At 39.5% G+C, this 17290-nt stretch overlaps 1 protein-coding gene across 1 annotated transcript; it reads left to right on the forward strand.

The window, feature by feature from the left end:
* Positions 1 to 1242: 1242 nt before the first annotated feature.
* SNCA (synuclein, alpha (non A4 component of amyloid precursor)) lies at positions 1243 to 15791 on the forward strand (the record flags this gene model as incomplete). Its single annotated transcript, XM_009085014.1, has 3 exons — positions 1243 to 1363; positions 7383 to 7424; positions 15646 to 15791. Coding segments are annotated over exons 1-3 (309 nt in total), but the record flags the coding sequence as incomplete, so codon positions are not given.
* Positions 15792 to 17290: the final 1499 nt, after the last annotated feature.

A 17290-nucleotide genomic window follows, 5' to 3' on the forward strand; every position in this document is an offset into this window, starting at 1 on the left:
CGTGTGTTGCTCGGTGCCCGTGTTTCTCGGTGCCCGTGTGTTGCTCGGTGCCCGTGTGTTGCTCGGGGCCCGTGTGTTGCTCGGTGCCCGTGTTTCTCGGTGCCCGTGTGTTGCTCGGTGCCCGTGTGTTGCTCGGGGCCCGTGTGTTGCTCGGTGCCCGTGTTTCTCGGTGCCCGTGTCCCTCGGCGGTGGGCTCGGGCGCTCGCTGGCCCGCGGGCCGGGGCCTGTCGCCTCCCGTGTGTGTTTGTGAGCGCCCTTTGCCACCCCCGGGGTGACAGGGACTGTGGGCGGTTCGGCTGGAGCACAAACTGCCTTTCTTCACACGCTTGTCACGAGTTAGGAGAAAGCTGCGACAGCCCAGATGTCTTCCTAGACATCCGTTCCTCCTACTCAGCCTTTGGCGAAGAAGAGAAGATGACAGGCCGCATTTCTGTCTGTGTGGGTGGAGGAGAGAAAGGACTTTGGATAATGGATTTGTTGAAGGGACACATTCTTGGTTTTAATTACTATTTTAGTGGTTTCAGGGTTGTGCTGGGTTGTCACAGAACTCACTTGGTAGCTTTAGTGCAGTGCATTTAAAGTCTTGGGTTCTTGCTTTTGCTTTTTAGTAAAATCTTTTCTCAGTCCTGATGCATGTAAGGAGCTCATTTGGGAAAACTCAGTTTCTAGATGAGTGACATGGACTGTGTGCAAAGTGCTGGACTGCTGGAAAAGCAGCATTTTCTACGTGCTCTGATCCTTCTGGGTTGTAATGGCAGTTTCTTACAAGTGAATATTTGTCATTTAGGAGGGTTTTTGGTTTATGTGGTTTGGTTTGCAGGTTGGTCTGTTTTTGGTTTATTTTAAGTTGCTGATGTTTCTTATAATTGGCTTTTCTTGCATGGATAAGAGATGGAATATCATCAAATCACAGGGCTAAATCTTGCAATCAGCACATGAACAGAACTGCCCTTTGGAAGAAATGATGCTTTGATAGGCAATGAAGGGACCTGTATCAAAGAATCCATCTTCAAACCGGAACTGTTTTATGAGCACCCTCTCTGTAGGATTCTATGGAAACAGGGTATCTCTTTCCTATACCTACATAATATGGGGGTATAAATAAAACGGTTTTTAAGTAATTGTGGTCCCATTCAGTTTGAATATTGTTTTCCCATTTCTAGGATAAAAAGCTGAAAAAATTCTTATTAAAGTGTACTGTCATTTTTTTTTTCTAGAGCTGTGTGAAGAAAGTCTTCAGCCATGGATGTGTTCATGAAAGGGCTTTCCAAGGCAAAGGAGGGAGTCGTAGCAGCAGCAGAAAAAACCAAACAGGGTGTGGCAGAGGCAGCGGGAAAGACGAAAGAGGGAGTCCTCTATGTGGGTAGGTGGGCAGCAGAGATCACACTGCTGGTTAGTGCACCCAGACATCACAGCTAGATCCTCATCAGACCTATTCTTCTGAAAAAAAAAATTTACTCACTTGTAGAAGAGCACTACAAACAAACAAAAGAAGAGATGTGCCATCTTGAGCTTTGGTTCTTTGAAGCCAGATGTTGGTTCTTATGTCATGAGCTGGTCATGCTCTGTGGAGCCACATCTGTAACACCATGCTGAACGAGGTTATGTTGTAGAAGGTGCCTTACAGTATAGGTAACTAGCTGGCACTCTATTCAAGAAGTTTTCTAGGTTAAGGCTGAAGAGGTAGTTGGTACAGTAAAAATAAATTTAAAAAAATGAAAAAGCTGAAGTGGTAGGTAGCTTCACAGCATTTGTAAGACATGTGGGGTTTAAGTGGGATTTTAAGAGAAGAAACTTGAGAGGTTAATTCATACTGCCAGGGATAAAACTCTTTTCAAATCCCAGACTGGTACTTTGATGTATGATAGTCATCTTCACTTAGCAAATACTGGGCTTTAGAGGACTGTCTTGCAAATGCTGCCATGAAAAATTCACAGAAAAATAATCTGCGAAGACTATATGAGAAAGTGGCTGTTTATTAAAAAAGCCATTTATGGATCTGTTTTCTCTTATAAAGACTATATGAGAAAGTGGCTATTTATTAAATAGCCATTTATGGATCTGTTTTCTCTTATTCATCAAATAGGGTTAGTCTATAAAAGAATGGAGAGGAAAAGATACCCTTTGTAGTAGGTCCATCTATTTTACTGATTTCGTAGCAGGTCAGTTCTGTAACGAATGCTGTGTGTACCAAGGGAGATGTTCACAAATAGCAGAGAGAAGTTAAACAGAGCTGAAAACTAGAGGCATTTCTTTGCAGTGACAGGGACTGAGGTCTCTTAATTCCAATGTCTTTTCAGGATTCCCTCTGCCCTTGCATGCTAGTGTCAGTCTGTAAGGAATTACTTCTGCTCCAGATCGTGTGGACTACTCATTTGGAATATATTTCGCTCCTTTTCAGCCATAGCAAAGCTCAGTGCTCTTGCCAGCAGGGCCGGCAGTTATTTTGAACACTGATCGTAAGATGAGTTGATTTTAAAATGAGTGTCTGCTCATTTTCAAGATATGAAAATAAGTGTTTTTTCACTGTATTGTGCCTGATATTTATTTTTCAGGGGTGGGTCATTGGTTCGTTTTGTTTTCTTGCTTCTAGGGTCATTGATTAATTTTGTTTTCATGCTTTTGGGGTCATTGATTTCTCTGTATTAGAAACCTACCTTGTGTGCTGAATTAGTCTTCGTGTCTGACCTGTACTCCAGACCATAATAATACTTGAATCTAGTTCTGCTCCCAAAGGCAACAGGTTTCCTGTTCTCTTCAGAGCCACTTTTGTTGAGGTTGAACTTTGAAGGTCAGGCTTGCCATTTATTTCAAGAATAAAGTATGAAGTACAGCAGAGCCCTGAGCCATGATAGAGATCTGTGCATGTGATTGTAGGATCCTTCTCACCCCAGATGCCACCTTTTCAGGAGGAAAAGCTATATGTACAATTCGTCATGCAAGTAAAAAAAGCCTTTGCTTGGAAGCTGTCTCCAGGAGCTCTGGCAGCTCCTGTCCAGTTGTGTGCTTGCCCATATCCACAGGATGTTTCAATGGGATCCAGTAGTGTAAGGGGGAAATGAGAAGCTGGGTATTTCTCTGTCTGCTACTCAAGCACACTGCAGAGGTGGCTCTTCTCCTGTGCAGTGTTAGCAAAGGGTGATGTGATAATCTTTGATTCTGTAGACTGATAATGGTTGCAGTGCAAAAGGTAGTGCAACCCCTTTATGAGCAGAGAAGAGGAGCAGCACAATGCATTAGAGCTCCTGAAGATTTCTCCCTGCCTTTCTCTATAGTTGGGTTTTCAGATTGGTGTTTGACAGCCAGATTATAGTGTGACATCTTGCTTGACATCTTGCAAAAAAGAACCTAACAACACTGGGCTGAGAGGGATCTGTTAATCATTTTCAGTTTCAGCAGTCAGCTGCGTAACAGTCTTCCATTGCTGCTTGAGAATTAATAAGATGCAAACTCTTTGGTCCAGATCCCCTAGATGATATGGTCTCATCATATGGACCTTTCTAGCCAGGCTGCTGTTAACTGTTACATGAAAGATTCTAAGAGTTCTGTTAAGAACAGCTGCTGCTGGGATGAAATGCTGTCATTAAAACTTACTTCTTTTGTTTTCTGTATTTTTTAATTTGTTTGGGGATTTTTTGTTTGGTTGGATATTTTTTGTTTGGGGATTTTTTGTTTGGTTGGGGTTTTTTTTGCTTTTGTTGGGTGTCTTTTCGCAGGAGAAAAATTCCCTTTGGCAAAGAGAGAAAGTTAGAGCTCTGTGGGAGGGTAGTGTACTGGAGGACTGACTGGGAATTTTTTTTCCCTGTCCACGCTGAAGTCTCTTCTTTCTTCTCTCAGTGTACTGTCTTTGTCCTGCTTTGAGGTACCCTAAAGACTCTTGAATACAGTCTAGAATGTGTTTCTATGCTTTCAGTTGTTGTTTTCTATCCCTTGAATTCCTCTGCTAATGGGCCTCAGCATTGGCCACCTGAAATTTGTGGCTCTTTCTTCATTCATACAAGCACAGCATCAGGACCTTTCTTGATGTCAAACAATGGCCTGATCATTGTTTAGAAAGGATGACTGAGGCTCAGCAGTCCTGTGCTGCATCATGTGTGCTGTGAATTTACAACCTGATCTCTCTGTATCCTTCAAGAGCTGTTGGTGTGAAGCAGTGAGGAAATAAGCAGTAATACTTATCCCCACTAGCTCTGAAACCAGGAACTGAGAGTAAGAAGGATGTGCTTGTATGCTCTTGCTGAGGTAGTGTTCAATATCTCCTCTGAGCTTTGTTTGTGCTACCAGGGAGCTGAAGTTTTTGTTCAATTGACTTTTGAGTGCGTGTTTCGTGTTCAGGAATGGAAGTTTCCAGTCTGATCATTTTTCATGTGCCAAATGCTAGGAGAACCAAGGAATAGTTTATCAGAAGGAGGGTGACAAACACGAATTGTTTACTACTCCCTGTGCTAGCACATGGCCTTAGAGTAGAACAATGCAGTCATGACCTATTTGGCAAGACCATTTGAATTCCTCTGCTGCACTTTTTTTTCATAAGGTTTCTTATTTTCCTTTGGTTGTAGAAAAGCCAGCAGAGTAGTCGAGGGACTCAAGGTCTGTCTGGTGGAATAATGGGCTTCAGGACTTGGGAGCATGTGTTTTCCTTAGACATTGATTTCTCTTTCCCCTGCTTTGGATTTATGTCTCCCTGTCTTTAACCAGCTTGAACTAAGCGATATGAATAGTCTGTTGTCTCTGAAATAGTCCAGAAATGACTGCATTTCCAAACTGCTGATACACCCTTTCTTTTTGGTGTAATAGCAGTGATGATAATAAGCAATGAAGAGAGTCTATGATATTTTTTTATAATTACAAAAAGGCAAAAATTCTTGTTTGGCTTCTCCCTCTCCTCACACAAATATGTATTATAGCTAGGAAAAGTAGCATTACCATGTGCTGCTATTGCTTCTAAGTAGCATAGGTCAGTGTCAGGTTCCTTGGTCTTTGTATTACCCCTGCTCTGATTCCTCTGTTAGCCTTATTACAGTGAGCAAGACTATTGACATTTTGGGAATACCAGAATGAAACACAGCTAGTTTCTCTCAGAAACAATGTGGACAATCAGCTTTCCTTCATGGCCAGCCAGACGTCATCCTACTGAATTCACCTGTTTTTATAGGCCTGTTCTGGCACATCTTAATGTACTTCTAGATGCTGTTGTAGCTGTGACTGCAGAAACAGCAACTTTCATGCAAGTGTGCAATGGTGGGGCAAGTAGTATTGAGCCCTAACATGTGCTGTAAGATCTGGAACGCCAACTAGCTGTTTGTTGGCCAGTTAATGGATTTGGCTATACATATCCCTGTTCTGTATGGGTCTATGAGCTGAGCTTTCATTAAAGAAAAGCCTGTTTTCCACTAACAGTAATAGCAGTGTTGTCTCAGGGTAGGTGAAGTAAGAATCAACTCGCATAGGTCCCTTTGGTGATGCATGCATTGCAGAGCTCCTCATGGATTTCTGTCATACCATCCATCTCTTACCAGCCCCAGGGAACTGAGTACTTGCTATTTCCAGGTTTCCATGTCTTTAGTACTTCCATGCACACTTGCATGGAAGTAACAGTTTCTGCAGTCAGTCTGTTCAGCGAGAGATTGGCCAGGTCTAACAATGCATTTAGAAGCATATGCTTAAGATTGAGAACCAAAGTCCTAAACCCAATCTTTAGACATTGACACTTTGCATTTAATATGATTCTTCAATGGTAAATATTTTCAGTGAGAGAAAGCAACCTTTTTTTAAAGAGAAAATTAGAATAAAGAGGGGAAAAAAGACAACTCAGCTGTTTAACGTCATCATTAGCTAGGTAAAGAAACTTGTCATTTTACTTGATGTAATATATTTTTCCCTTTTATTTATCATGGGCTATTATTCTGCTCTTGCTCCTGGGTAACAGAGTCTTTTCAATGCTGTAATCAATCTAATAGTGCTGTAAATACATGGCTAAAGTTCCATAAATTGGCACTAGTAGCAAGTAGGACATATTGATGAATGAACTTATATTGTATTTCAGTGTTTAGTTATATTATTGTAAAGAATTGTGGATGACAAGTTGCTTTGTTCTAATATTTTTCTGCTTGTGCATTCTCCTCTACTGTATTTCTGCTTATATCAGTTTGTATATGATTTTGCACAGTTTTAAGCTAAAATTAAATTGATGTTTAAAGTGTAAAGTCAGAAGTATAAATGATAATGTCTCAAATACAGAATGACATAGAGACAAAAAATTGCATTACAAATAAGGCAATTTTTGTGTTTGTAATAAAAAAAAATATGATTCTATCACTGGCGGGCTAGGTAAGATGATTAACTAGGAGTCATAAACTCTGTCTTTGCAATACTTATTTGCACATTGTTAAGCGTCATAGTTCACAGATGGATACTGATCCCTGAAATGCAGCCAAGCTATAAAATCTGACAAGGATGAGTAGAGATCTAGTAGGGAAAAAGACATGGAGTTAATGTTTTAAACAGCAGTATGTGCTAATTTATTTCTCTTTTCATTGAAGACAGGAGAGATTTTACCATATTGCATGAAAGGGAGCAAAGTCCTGTTTTTTTTACATGGGTGATCCAGAAATCAGTTTGGTCTTCAGCATGGCAGAGTTACATTGCTTACACAGGTCTTGTGTTACGATTCAGTCTAGCATGAGCTCTAGGTTGCTGCCTGCAAATCATATGTGAGTTGTCACACGTGCATGTGACAATGAGCTCACTGGATGCAGCAAATCTTGGGTTTGACCCTGGGTGTCATTTTCATGTTTAAATTCTATCTACTGTTTAAAGCTTTTTTGGGTTAATTTATATCTAAATCTAGTTAGCGCTACCAGCCTCCCTGATTTTAACCTCTAGGTCTTTCTGTAGTTCAGTAATGGATGTCAGTCCCTGCAAACTGTGATCCAGCAGAGTGTTGTAAGATGAAATTGTAAGGATCTTCTGGAAACTGTGGCTGTGATCGTCTCCAAATGCATGCATGAGCTTCCTTAGGACATAAACTTTATCGTGGTTTCTTTGCAGAGTCATCCGTGTGAGTTTGTAAAGTGAGAGACTTAATAAACACAGCTATTAAGAAAATAGCAAGGAAGTCAATATGTACAAGCAGTAAAATACAAAGTGTTTCCAGTATTACTCACCTTTCCACAGTCAATATACATCCATGCAGTTGTTCTTTATTGATGGTTTTGCCTTTCCCTTAGATTGAATTTCTCTTTAATGTCTTTAAATAACCTTAGAAAATACTGTATTCAACTGTATGTAATATATATATATTAATCCCTCTTTATTATCTGTCTAGCCTTTACCAGTACTTAAGAATATGCATTTTCAACCTAATATCATTCTTTGTTTAGGTTCCAGGACCAAGGAAGGAGTTGTTCATGGTGTCACAACAGGTAAGACAATTATGTCTCGTTTTCAACTTCTTCCCTACATTTGATTAACCAACCATTTAGCTGTTAAAAATTCTGGTTTTTTGAGGGCACTACAATTTATGAAAGCTAAAAAAAAAGAGAAAAATTGAAGCGCGGAAAGAAGCATTCGTTTTGTCAAAATGCATACATTGTTTTACAGTGAAGTATGTAAATTTAATAGTTGTTTCCGTGTGAAAAGCATATTTTGAGGGATGTTCTGAATCTTAAGTCATTTTGTCGAAATGCATACATTGTTTTACAGTCAAGTATGTAAATTTAATAGTTGTTTCCATGTGAAAAGCATGTTTTGAGGGATGTTCTGAATCTTAAGTCAAGATGCACTAATAAAAGCCAGGAGACTAGGGTCACCAGTTTCCTAAGCAGAAGGAAATAACTTGCTTTTTCAGAAGTAGATAAATCTTTCTGTTGTTTGTTTATTGTCAAAGCTGTGGAAGGTGCTGGAAAGTTATGAACTAGTTGACATTAAAAAAATGAAGTTCTTAAAATTTTTTTAACTATTGAGAGCTTTGACCTGCATAAAAAAAATGAAGTTTTTTTAATTTTTAAAATTTTTTTTAACTATTGAGAGCTTTGACCTATAGAATTTGAAAACCTGGCTTGGGTACCCAGGTTTGTCTCCTTCCGATCTGAGGCAGCAGAGAAGTGGGATCTTGAGAAGTTGCCACTGGAGGAGGGCTGTGGAATGCAGTCTTTGATCTCAACAGAGTGCAAGAAAGCCTTAGCTGACCATAGTGTATTGAATAGAACGTGTAATTTTCTGCTCTATATTGTGGGACTTCTGGAGATGTGAAGAAAATGCACGGTCAAGAAATTTAAATTAGAAAACAAAGTAGTAGAAAAGGATTCCTTTTTTCCTTAATGTACAACCTGTGTATCATTCACCTGTGCTCACATAAGCCAATGCAAAGGATAAATGACAGTATGTAAACAAATGTCATACTTAGTATCACAACACATAAATGGTTGAAAAGTCAGTCAAGATTATTTTTAGTAACAAAGTGGAACAGAACGTCTAGGATAGTCTTTCAGAGTTTAGCCTCAGGCTGGACGTGCATGCTGCTGTTAGGAGGTTTGAGATCTCAGTTTGTTAGACCTCAATTAAGAGAAATATTCAGAGGGATCGTTACTGTAACTGGTGGAGGATAGCAGTAGGATGAGATTTGAGGTACATACATCAAATATCATCGCAAATGCGGGAACAGCAACTGACAGCACTAGCAAGCAGGTTAGTAGAGGTGGTGTTCACCAAGCTGGGCTGTGGTAGAACAAAGTCAAGGGCATTTTGCACATGTATGAAACTTGCTGAAGCACTGGGACTCTAGTAGGCTGGCTCAGTGGGGGACTTCTTTCCCTTCTGAAAGAAACAGCTGATCTCAAATGCTGTTCGTGTCTGTCTATCTGATCGCAATATGTGTTGTGAAACAGGAGATTTAGATGAATATAGTTTTTGACAGGTTTGAAAAGATGTTAGATTTTATTCTGGAAGGTACAAAACTGACTGTAAAGCCAAACATAAGGAGAACATACCTGCTGTGTGCTGTGCCTATGAACAGAAAATTTGGAAAAGTTACTGTCAATTTTAGGCAAAAGAGTGGTTGCTTTTCACACGGTTTAGGAAATGAGTGGCACAAAGTGAAACACCCAAAGCTTGTGAATAATGGTTTCTGTGCTACTGTTTGCTTCCTTCTGGCCTGTTAAACTGTTTGAAATGAGTTTGGCTATTGAATGAAAATGGAAAATGAATAGAGGGTGTGGAGGTTGAAATGGGGCAGTGAGGAGACTTCAGGCAAAATCCAGACGGCATCATTTCCAAAATGAAACAGTATGGACTCAGTAGTGTAAGAACAGAGGAATTATTAGGCAGATTTTTGAAGAATAAAAAATAATTGCAAGTCTATAAAGACTTGTTCTGACAAGCAAAGAAGGTAGATTTGGGTTCACTGTAGTGATGCTATGGGATGTAAAATGAAGACACTGAGAAATGCTAGCAAAGTTGCCTTCGAAATCAAATCCATTTAAGTCAATGCTGCAAAAGTTGATGTCACAAAATGCCTTTAAAGGCACTTGTAAAGACCTGCTTGTCTCTTTTCATAGGACTGGGAGTTCACCTGTTCTGGTGGTCTTGTGATGCGCCAGAGATTTAATATCATGTGAAACCTGAGGTGAAATAAACATTTTGTTGTGTGAATTAAAATGGTTGAAGAGGTTGCCGACAGTCAAGTGCAAACTAGGATCACAGATGAAAATGGGTGTGTTCACAGTTGTCCAGTCAGTCCTTTCTTACTGGCTGAGTTCCAAGATCTTGCTAGTTTTGCTGTTTTTGAATAGTTTATGGTTTAAAACCCTCTGCTGGTGAAATGTCTGTAAGCTGTCACACCTCAAAGTGCTGAACTAAATACAATTTTCAGTCAGTTACTTTCCAAACTCAGAAATACTAGACTCAGGGTTTTTTTTCTCTAAATGTGACCTGGTTGTACCAGGTTTAGTGGCATCAAGACACTGTGAAATGAGAATACCAGACTGTGATTCATAGGGATGTGGTGAGCCTGTTATTTGTCAGGTCACCCTTTCTCAGAGCTTCAGAAGATGAAGCAGTTTTGCTTATTGGTTTTATGGAGTACTAGCTTGTGTTTGGACTTGCCTTCCTAATTAACATGTCTTCTGACCTTTGACTGTAAATGCATAATTCATCCATCTTGCTTATCATTATGATGAATGCATAATTCATCCATCTTGCTTATCTCCCAGGGATAAGTGTCCAAAAATGTACAGTATCAAAGATTGAATATCAGGAGATGAACTGTAAATATTTCAAGTAAAACACTAGTTGTGAGCAGATCAGGGCCAAAAAGCCCTTGGGGCTTCAACCATGTGTCTGTTTCCTGAAACAGAGTAAAGATAAAATATCGACAGTTATGAACCATAGTCAAATGTTTTGCTTAATTCTTTTATCTGATCATTCTTGTCCTTCTTAACATTCTTAGTCATTGATGTTCCTGCTGTGTTTGTGAGGTGTCTTGCAGAAAATTGCATAAATAAAGAACTACCACTATATTTATGACATCTTTGTAAATGAATTCTTCAAGTACCTAAACCAAACTTACTAGACAGTATATCCATATAAATATTCAAAGGCATATTTAGTTCAGTAAGAGTAATTTAATTAAATCAGAGAAATCCTGTGGGTTTTGTCTACTTTTATTGTTCAAAGTTGAAAACAAGTAGTTACGTTTTTGAATTGCTCCAATGGTTTCACATTGATATCGTATGTTATCCAGGTGTCTGTAGTAAGTAAGGAAAAGAAAGCTTCAATTCTAATACTTTTTACACAGTGCTATAGTCAATGTTAGAACTTCAGACTCAAAGTTAGCCTTGACATGGTCATTGTACACCATCCCAGAGTCGTTTAATGGAGTGACAGTCTCTGCATAGACAGACAGAAGTAATCAGGCCGTGGCACAGCAGAGCTCTGAAAAAGTTGATTTACCCTGTTTCTCAACACTGTGATGCAAAGCAGACATCAACTTTACAAAGACTTAATGACTTAAGATTATTAAACAACCTGGTATTCAGATTAATTTAATTAATTGGAATCAACCCCCTGCATTCCAAACTAATTCATTTGTGCACACTTAATGCTTTTCCCCTGTTACTGCTTAGTGTAAGAAATAAAATACATGAGACTGGAAACTTTTTTTGGTTTTTCTTCTCCTGTTGCTGGGTTTTGAGAGCTGGAGGGTCACAGGCTGGAGCTTTGGTAATAGGAACTTTGATGATGTTTAGGTATTCCTTAGGGACAGGAAAGAAGACTCTCCTTACCACGATGAATGTTTTTGCAAATCTGTGCTATGTAGATAATTTGCTGGATTTATGTTCATGGCTCTGCTTTCTGAAGCAGCATATGAAAGATCTTTCAGGGTGACTCCTCTGTTAGCTTACTTAATGCTATGTCTGTGTGCTGTTTTTGTCTGGGGGAGGGTTGTTTTTTTTCTACATAGTAGCTAGTATGGAGCAGTTTTGGATTTGTGCTGAAAACTGTGTTGATAACACAAGGATGTTTTAGTTATTGCTGAGCAGTGCTTACACAGTGTCAAGGCATTTTCTGCTCATCACCTCACCCCACCAGTGAGGAGGCTGGGGGTGCACAAGGAGTTGGGAGACACAGCAAGGACAGCTGACCCCAGTTGACCAGAGGGATATTCCAGACCATATGGCTTTACGCTCAGCAATAAAACTAGGGGGAGATTGGCCTGGGGCAGCTGCCTGGGGACTGGCTGGGTTATCAGTTGGTTGGTGGTAAGCAATTGTTTTAATTTTCATCACTTGTGTTGCTTGGGTTTTATCTCTCTTTTTCTCTTTGTTATTTTCCTTTTAATTAAAATTTTCTATTACTATTATTATTTTATTTCAATTAAACTGTAATTATCTCAAGCCATGAGTTTTCTTACTTTTACTCTTCCAGTTCTCTTCCCCCGGTCCGGTTGGGGTGGGGAGGAAGTCAGTGAGCAGCTGTGTGGTGCTTAGTTGCCAGCTGGAGTTAAACCACAACAATCTGAAATAGAAGCAGTCTTAAATATACCGGTTTTGTTACTAGTTTTATCAGTATCTTATTGTTGTGCCAGTAACAGTGTTAGCAGCCTGACTCTTCTGTTTTCATTTTAGGTTGCATGTACTAAGCCTTTCCTAGCATAATGTGTTTCTCGGAGGAAAAAACACACTTCAGTCAGAGTTTTCCCAAAACACTCTAATAGTGACAACAGCAGCCACTGGATAGTTGGCTCTTGGTTGTGCTTGTCATGACAGCATAATACAAGAAACGTAGGTTTAATAATGGCATCGGAAATCAGGTATTTTATATTGCAGCATCCCCAGTGCACTCAATTCCACTCTGTTTCTTGATATTTTGCTTTTGAGGTTTTATGAGCTTGAGATAATCAAACTAATTATGACTATTGACAATGAACACAGTGCAACTGTTCATTATCATTTTATTAGAAGGGATGAGTCTGCTTAAGGGCAACTGAGCATGAAGATCCTTTGTCAGCATCAACCCTGCTGAATTTGTCCTTTACATTTTCTGCCGCTGAACATATTTTGGCAAAGAGAGTTTTCAAAACAGTCTATGTTACTTCCATACAGAAAAATTAACAGAACAAAAGGACCCTGATTTGTGGTGTCATAGAATGAATCATACAACCATTTGGTTTGGAAGGGACCTTAAAGATCATCTAGTTCCAACCCCTTGTGAGGGGCAGGGACACCTTCCACCTGACCAGGTTGCTCAGGCCCCCGGCCAACCTGGCCTTGAGCAATTCCAGGGATGGAGCATCCACAACTTCTTTGGACAACCTGTTCCAGTGCCTCACCACCCTCACAGTAAAGAATTTCTTCTAAATGTCTGATCTAAACCTACTCTCTTTCAGTTCGAAGCCAGTGCCCCTTATCTTATCGCTACATGACCCCGCAAGAAGTCCCTCTCCACCTTTCTTGTAAGCTCCCTTTAGGTACTTCTAGGCTCTTATAAGGTTCCCCCAGAGCGTTCTCTTCTCCAGGCAACAGTCTATGTTACTTCCATACAGAAAAATTAACAGAACAAAAGGACCCTGATTTGTGGTGTCATAGAATGAATCATACAACCATTTGGTTTGGAAGGGACCTTAAAGATCATCTAGTTCCAACCCCTTGTGAGGGGCAGGGACACCTTCCACCTGACCAGGTTGCTCAGGCCCCCGGCCAACCTGGCCTTGAGCAATTCCAGGGATGGAGCATCCACAACTTCTTTGGACAACCTGTTCCAGTGCCTCACCACCCTCACAGTAAAGAATTTCTTCTAAATGTCTGATCTAAACCTACTCTCTTTCAGTTCGAAGCCAGTGCCCCTTATCTTATCGCTACATGACCCCGCAAGAAGTCCCTCTCCACCTTTCTTGTAAGCTCCCTTTAGGTACTTCTAGGCTCTTATAAGGTTCCCCCAGAGCGTTCTATTCTCCAGGCTGAACAACCCCAACTTTCTCAGTCTGTCTTCACAGGAGAGGTGTTTAATTCCTCTGATCATCTTTGTGACCCTCTCCTGAACTGACTCCACCAGATTCATGTCCTTCCTGTGTTAGGGCCTCCAGAGATGGGCACAGAACTCCAGGTGGGGTCTCACAAGAGCAGAGCAGAGGGGCAGAATCGCCTCCCTCAACCTGCTGGTCCAGCTGCTCTTGGTGCAGTCCAGGATCTCTCCCGGAAAATGAATGAGAGGAAAACGAAAAAAACAATACTGAAACTTAGACAAAACACATCTCCACTTCTTTAATTATTTCTTGGAGAATATGAATTTAAACGTACTTTTGCAAGATGCTACTTTATTTTACCTATCTCTGAGATTTTTTGCTATTTGAAATAATATTGAAATTGATTATGATTTTCCATCTCATAATGTTACCCAGTTCATGCACAATCAGGTCGTAACATTCTTTGCAGGATATAATGTCTTACTAGGACACACACCTTAAGACATGCATTTGCAAAAACTAGGATAAAAGCTTCCTATATAAATTTGATGTGTAGAATCCAGAGCTTTTTGTAGTCTGTAGCTGGTAATAATCAAATGGGGCATCTTAATAGATGCCTTTTTGCACTTGCTAGCATTAACTCAAAGCTTCCCTGAGGGCAACATTTGCTTTTCAGCAAAACCCACTTTTGATTATCTTATTTTTTTCTGAAAAAAATGGCCATAGAGTAGCAGATGTATAAAATGAAATTTCTTGTGAATTTTTATCTTATTAGCATATATAGTTTGGAAGATACTTGGAACAGACTTTCTCTGTTTCTGGTTTCAGGCAACATATAATCTGTTGTCCTGTTCTAGCTAATGAAGGCTCTGGTCATAATATAGATAATACTCAATTGGGTCCTAACTTTTCCCTTTAAATTAGTTAGAATGAGCATTATATTATCTGAATCCATTTTCGGTCAGCAGATATTTATTATTTGGGTATTTAATAAAAGTTGCATATTAGGCATATTGTTTACCTTTTTAGATTTTCCCTAATTGTTTTATAATGTCAGTCATAGCAATCTATGCTGCTTTCCCTGTGATATGAAGAGTTGATGGTCTTTATGAAAGGAATTAAAGAAACCTAATTTATCCATAGAAAGTGTAATTTTCCTATGTGTTTTCCTCCAAAAGATTCAGAAAGGGTGGCCTAACTGCCAAGCAGAATCCATCCCATGCTCATAATGAGTGCAAATACATCTATGAATACATTTTATGGATCAGATGGGATTTAGCCTGGAGAAAAGTATAGGATTAGTTAAAATTGCAAAAATATATGCTGGATGTTTGTGACCTTGTTTCAGTGAGTAAATGTGTTTTTTTCTGGAAATCTGGCTGTGTAACTTTTAAGGCATGAAGTCATTCCATCTCTTTTCTTAGAACAGTTTCACTGTGGTTCAAGCTGCTATCAGAAAGAGCCCTTGGGGATGAATGAGCAGAAAGAACCCAGTGATATTCTGAAAGGTAGAATGGCAACTGCTGATGTATATGTAAGCTAAGTGGGTTGTTGTTTCCTTGGGGCTTGGAAGTTAGCTATTAATCCAGTTTGCTTTGGCATCCTTGGCATTCAGTCTTTTTGCAGATTAGTACATTATGTATCATTCAGCACCGGGGCAGAAGTCTCAAGAGAGTCAGATTAAAGGTTGTTTTTGAAATTCTCTGCTTGAGCAATGGTAGCTCTGCTTTTTAATGAAGTATATTTTTTTAAAAAAATCAATGTTTCCTGAGTCTAGTGTAAAAAAAACAAACTTGTCTTCCATGCCCTCTATCATGCAGCAAGTGTTGGTGGACTAATTGGAATGAATTTCCAAACTGGGATATATTACACAATGAGTTGGACATAATAAAGGCCCTTAAATAGTGACTTTTCTTCCCCAAAGTACAGCTAGACATGAATGAGAATGTCAAATGTCTTTCACATGAAAGAAATTGAGCTACAATTAAGGCTTCTTTTTACCTCTGCTGCTCCATTGTTACCAGATGGATAGTTTAATTTCATAAGGTCTACATGTGGTACAGAAAATGTAATGGCCTTATGGCTTTTAATGATGTTGGACTGTCAGTGATAAATACAGTTCTCTGTAAAACTTAGAGCTCACAGGGCCATAATGTATTTTTACATCTTCTGCTTCTCCTCAGTGGCTGAGAAAACTAAAGAGCAAGTGTCTAATGTTGGGGGAGCTGTGGTGACAGGAGTGACAGCAGTGGCCCAGAGGACAGTGGAAGGAGCAGGGAACATCGCTGCAGCCACTGGCTTGGTGAAGAAAGATCAATTGGCCAAACAGGTTTGTTTATTCACAGTCTTTTCCAGGTGAAGAAGTGAGCAATGAGTGGTCTCTGTGAACTGTGGGGCAGATGGAGTGTTTCCTTTTCTGTCAGAGATACGAATGCAGGATGATCTGTGTTACACTAAACAAATGAACAGCAAGGAAAATGTCTGCTGTTTATAGCTTGTATTTTAAGTAACATGCAGGCTTTGGGAACTTGAGTGTGATTAAGCATGAAACTTTTTTATTCTGAAACATCTTAGGAAATTTGAATCAAGTTTTAAAGTGTGTTCTACCAGCGATTCTGAACTCAGCAGCCACTGTAGGATTGCTGTATGGTTGAATGAAAAGATAACTTTTTCCCAATAACTTGGGATTAAAAACCAACCTGCTAGAGCTGAAAGGTCAACCACCAAATCTTGGGTGTAACAGCGCAATTTGTATCCTCTGTAGTTGAAGAGCATAAGGGTTTATGTGCCGATTCACTGGTTAGACACATTGCATCTAAAGTCAGGATCTAGTTGAAGAGTCACTATCTTCCATTAATGCAATAACATGAACTCAAAAGTGCCTCAAAATAGTCAGAACTCTTCAGATTAAAGGTGCTCTAGCTCATCCTATAAAACATTGTAGGTATTTTTATTCTAGCACCGAGGTAAACATAAGTATTCGCAGAGTGTGAAATGTTACTGCATTTTGGTTGCTGATAGACTGTAGTTCAGTTCTTCCACTTACACTAGATTAAAAGTGACCCCAGCTGGTGGGAATGATGGTTTCCAAAATGTGTATAGTGTTGTTTGGAGACATAAATAACGTGGAAAAGGCATCTACCTCCTTTTGTGCTGTTTTCTGTATGAACATTTAAGAGTTAGAAAAAACAGGAAGAATATTTAGCGTTTGCACAAAAAACCCAGTCATGGATTTAGCATGAAGTTCTATTGTGTATCTTATTTCCAGTTAGTGTCTAGAGGAGCTATTCAAATTGAATCCTTAAAAACTTTTTTTTTTCAAAATCCTTATCTGTTATTGAAGTGTATTCCTGTCTGTCTGACAAATGACATTGGTGCTTTAGGTCAGGGAGCAAAAAGGGATAGTATGTTGTCACAGGCATTCATTTCACTGTGGTGGATTGTTCTTGAAAATATCTCACAAGCCATTTTGTTCTAGTTGAAAGCAGTTTTCCTGGGTTTTATTTTTGATCTTTTTTTATTCAGCTGTAAGTAATATGTTGCTTTTGATGTATGTGGTCATGGTCCTTTGTAAAAGCTGTGTTGAAGATTTGCAAAATCAATTACCTAAGGAGCTGCCAAGGGGATACATGAGTATGGCATGGCCACAGTAGTCTGTGCCCGTAGTTTCTGCTAAAGCTCTTTCATAGTTTTAGGCTGAGAATATTATTTTCTGTACGTAGCTCTTGAAACTCGGTGTTAAAAGGTTCATCATTCCTGTAATGCACAATTACCTGCCTTAGTATTGACCATAACTAATTATTTATCTCAATATATACAGATTCTTAT

This window comes from Acanthisitta chloris, unplaced genomic scaffold (assembly GCF_000695815.1).
Source record: "Acanthisitta chloris isolate BGI_N310 unplaced genomic scaffold, ASM69581v1 scaffold29771, whole genome shotgun sequence".
Lineage (NCBI taxonomy): Eukaryota > Metazoa > Chordata > Aves > Passeriformes > Acanthisittidae > Acanthisitta > Acanthisitta chloris.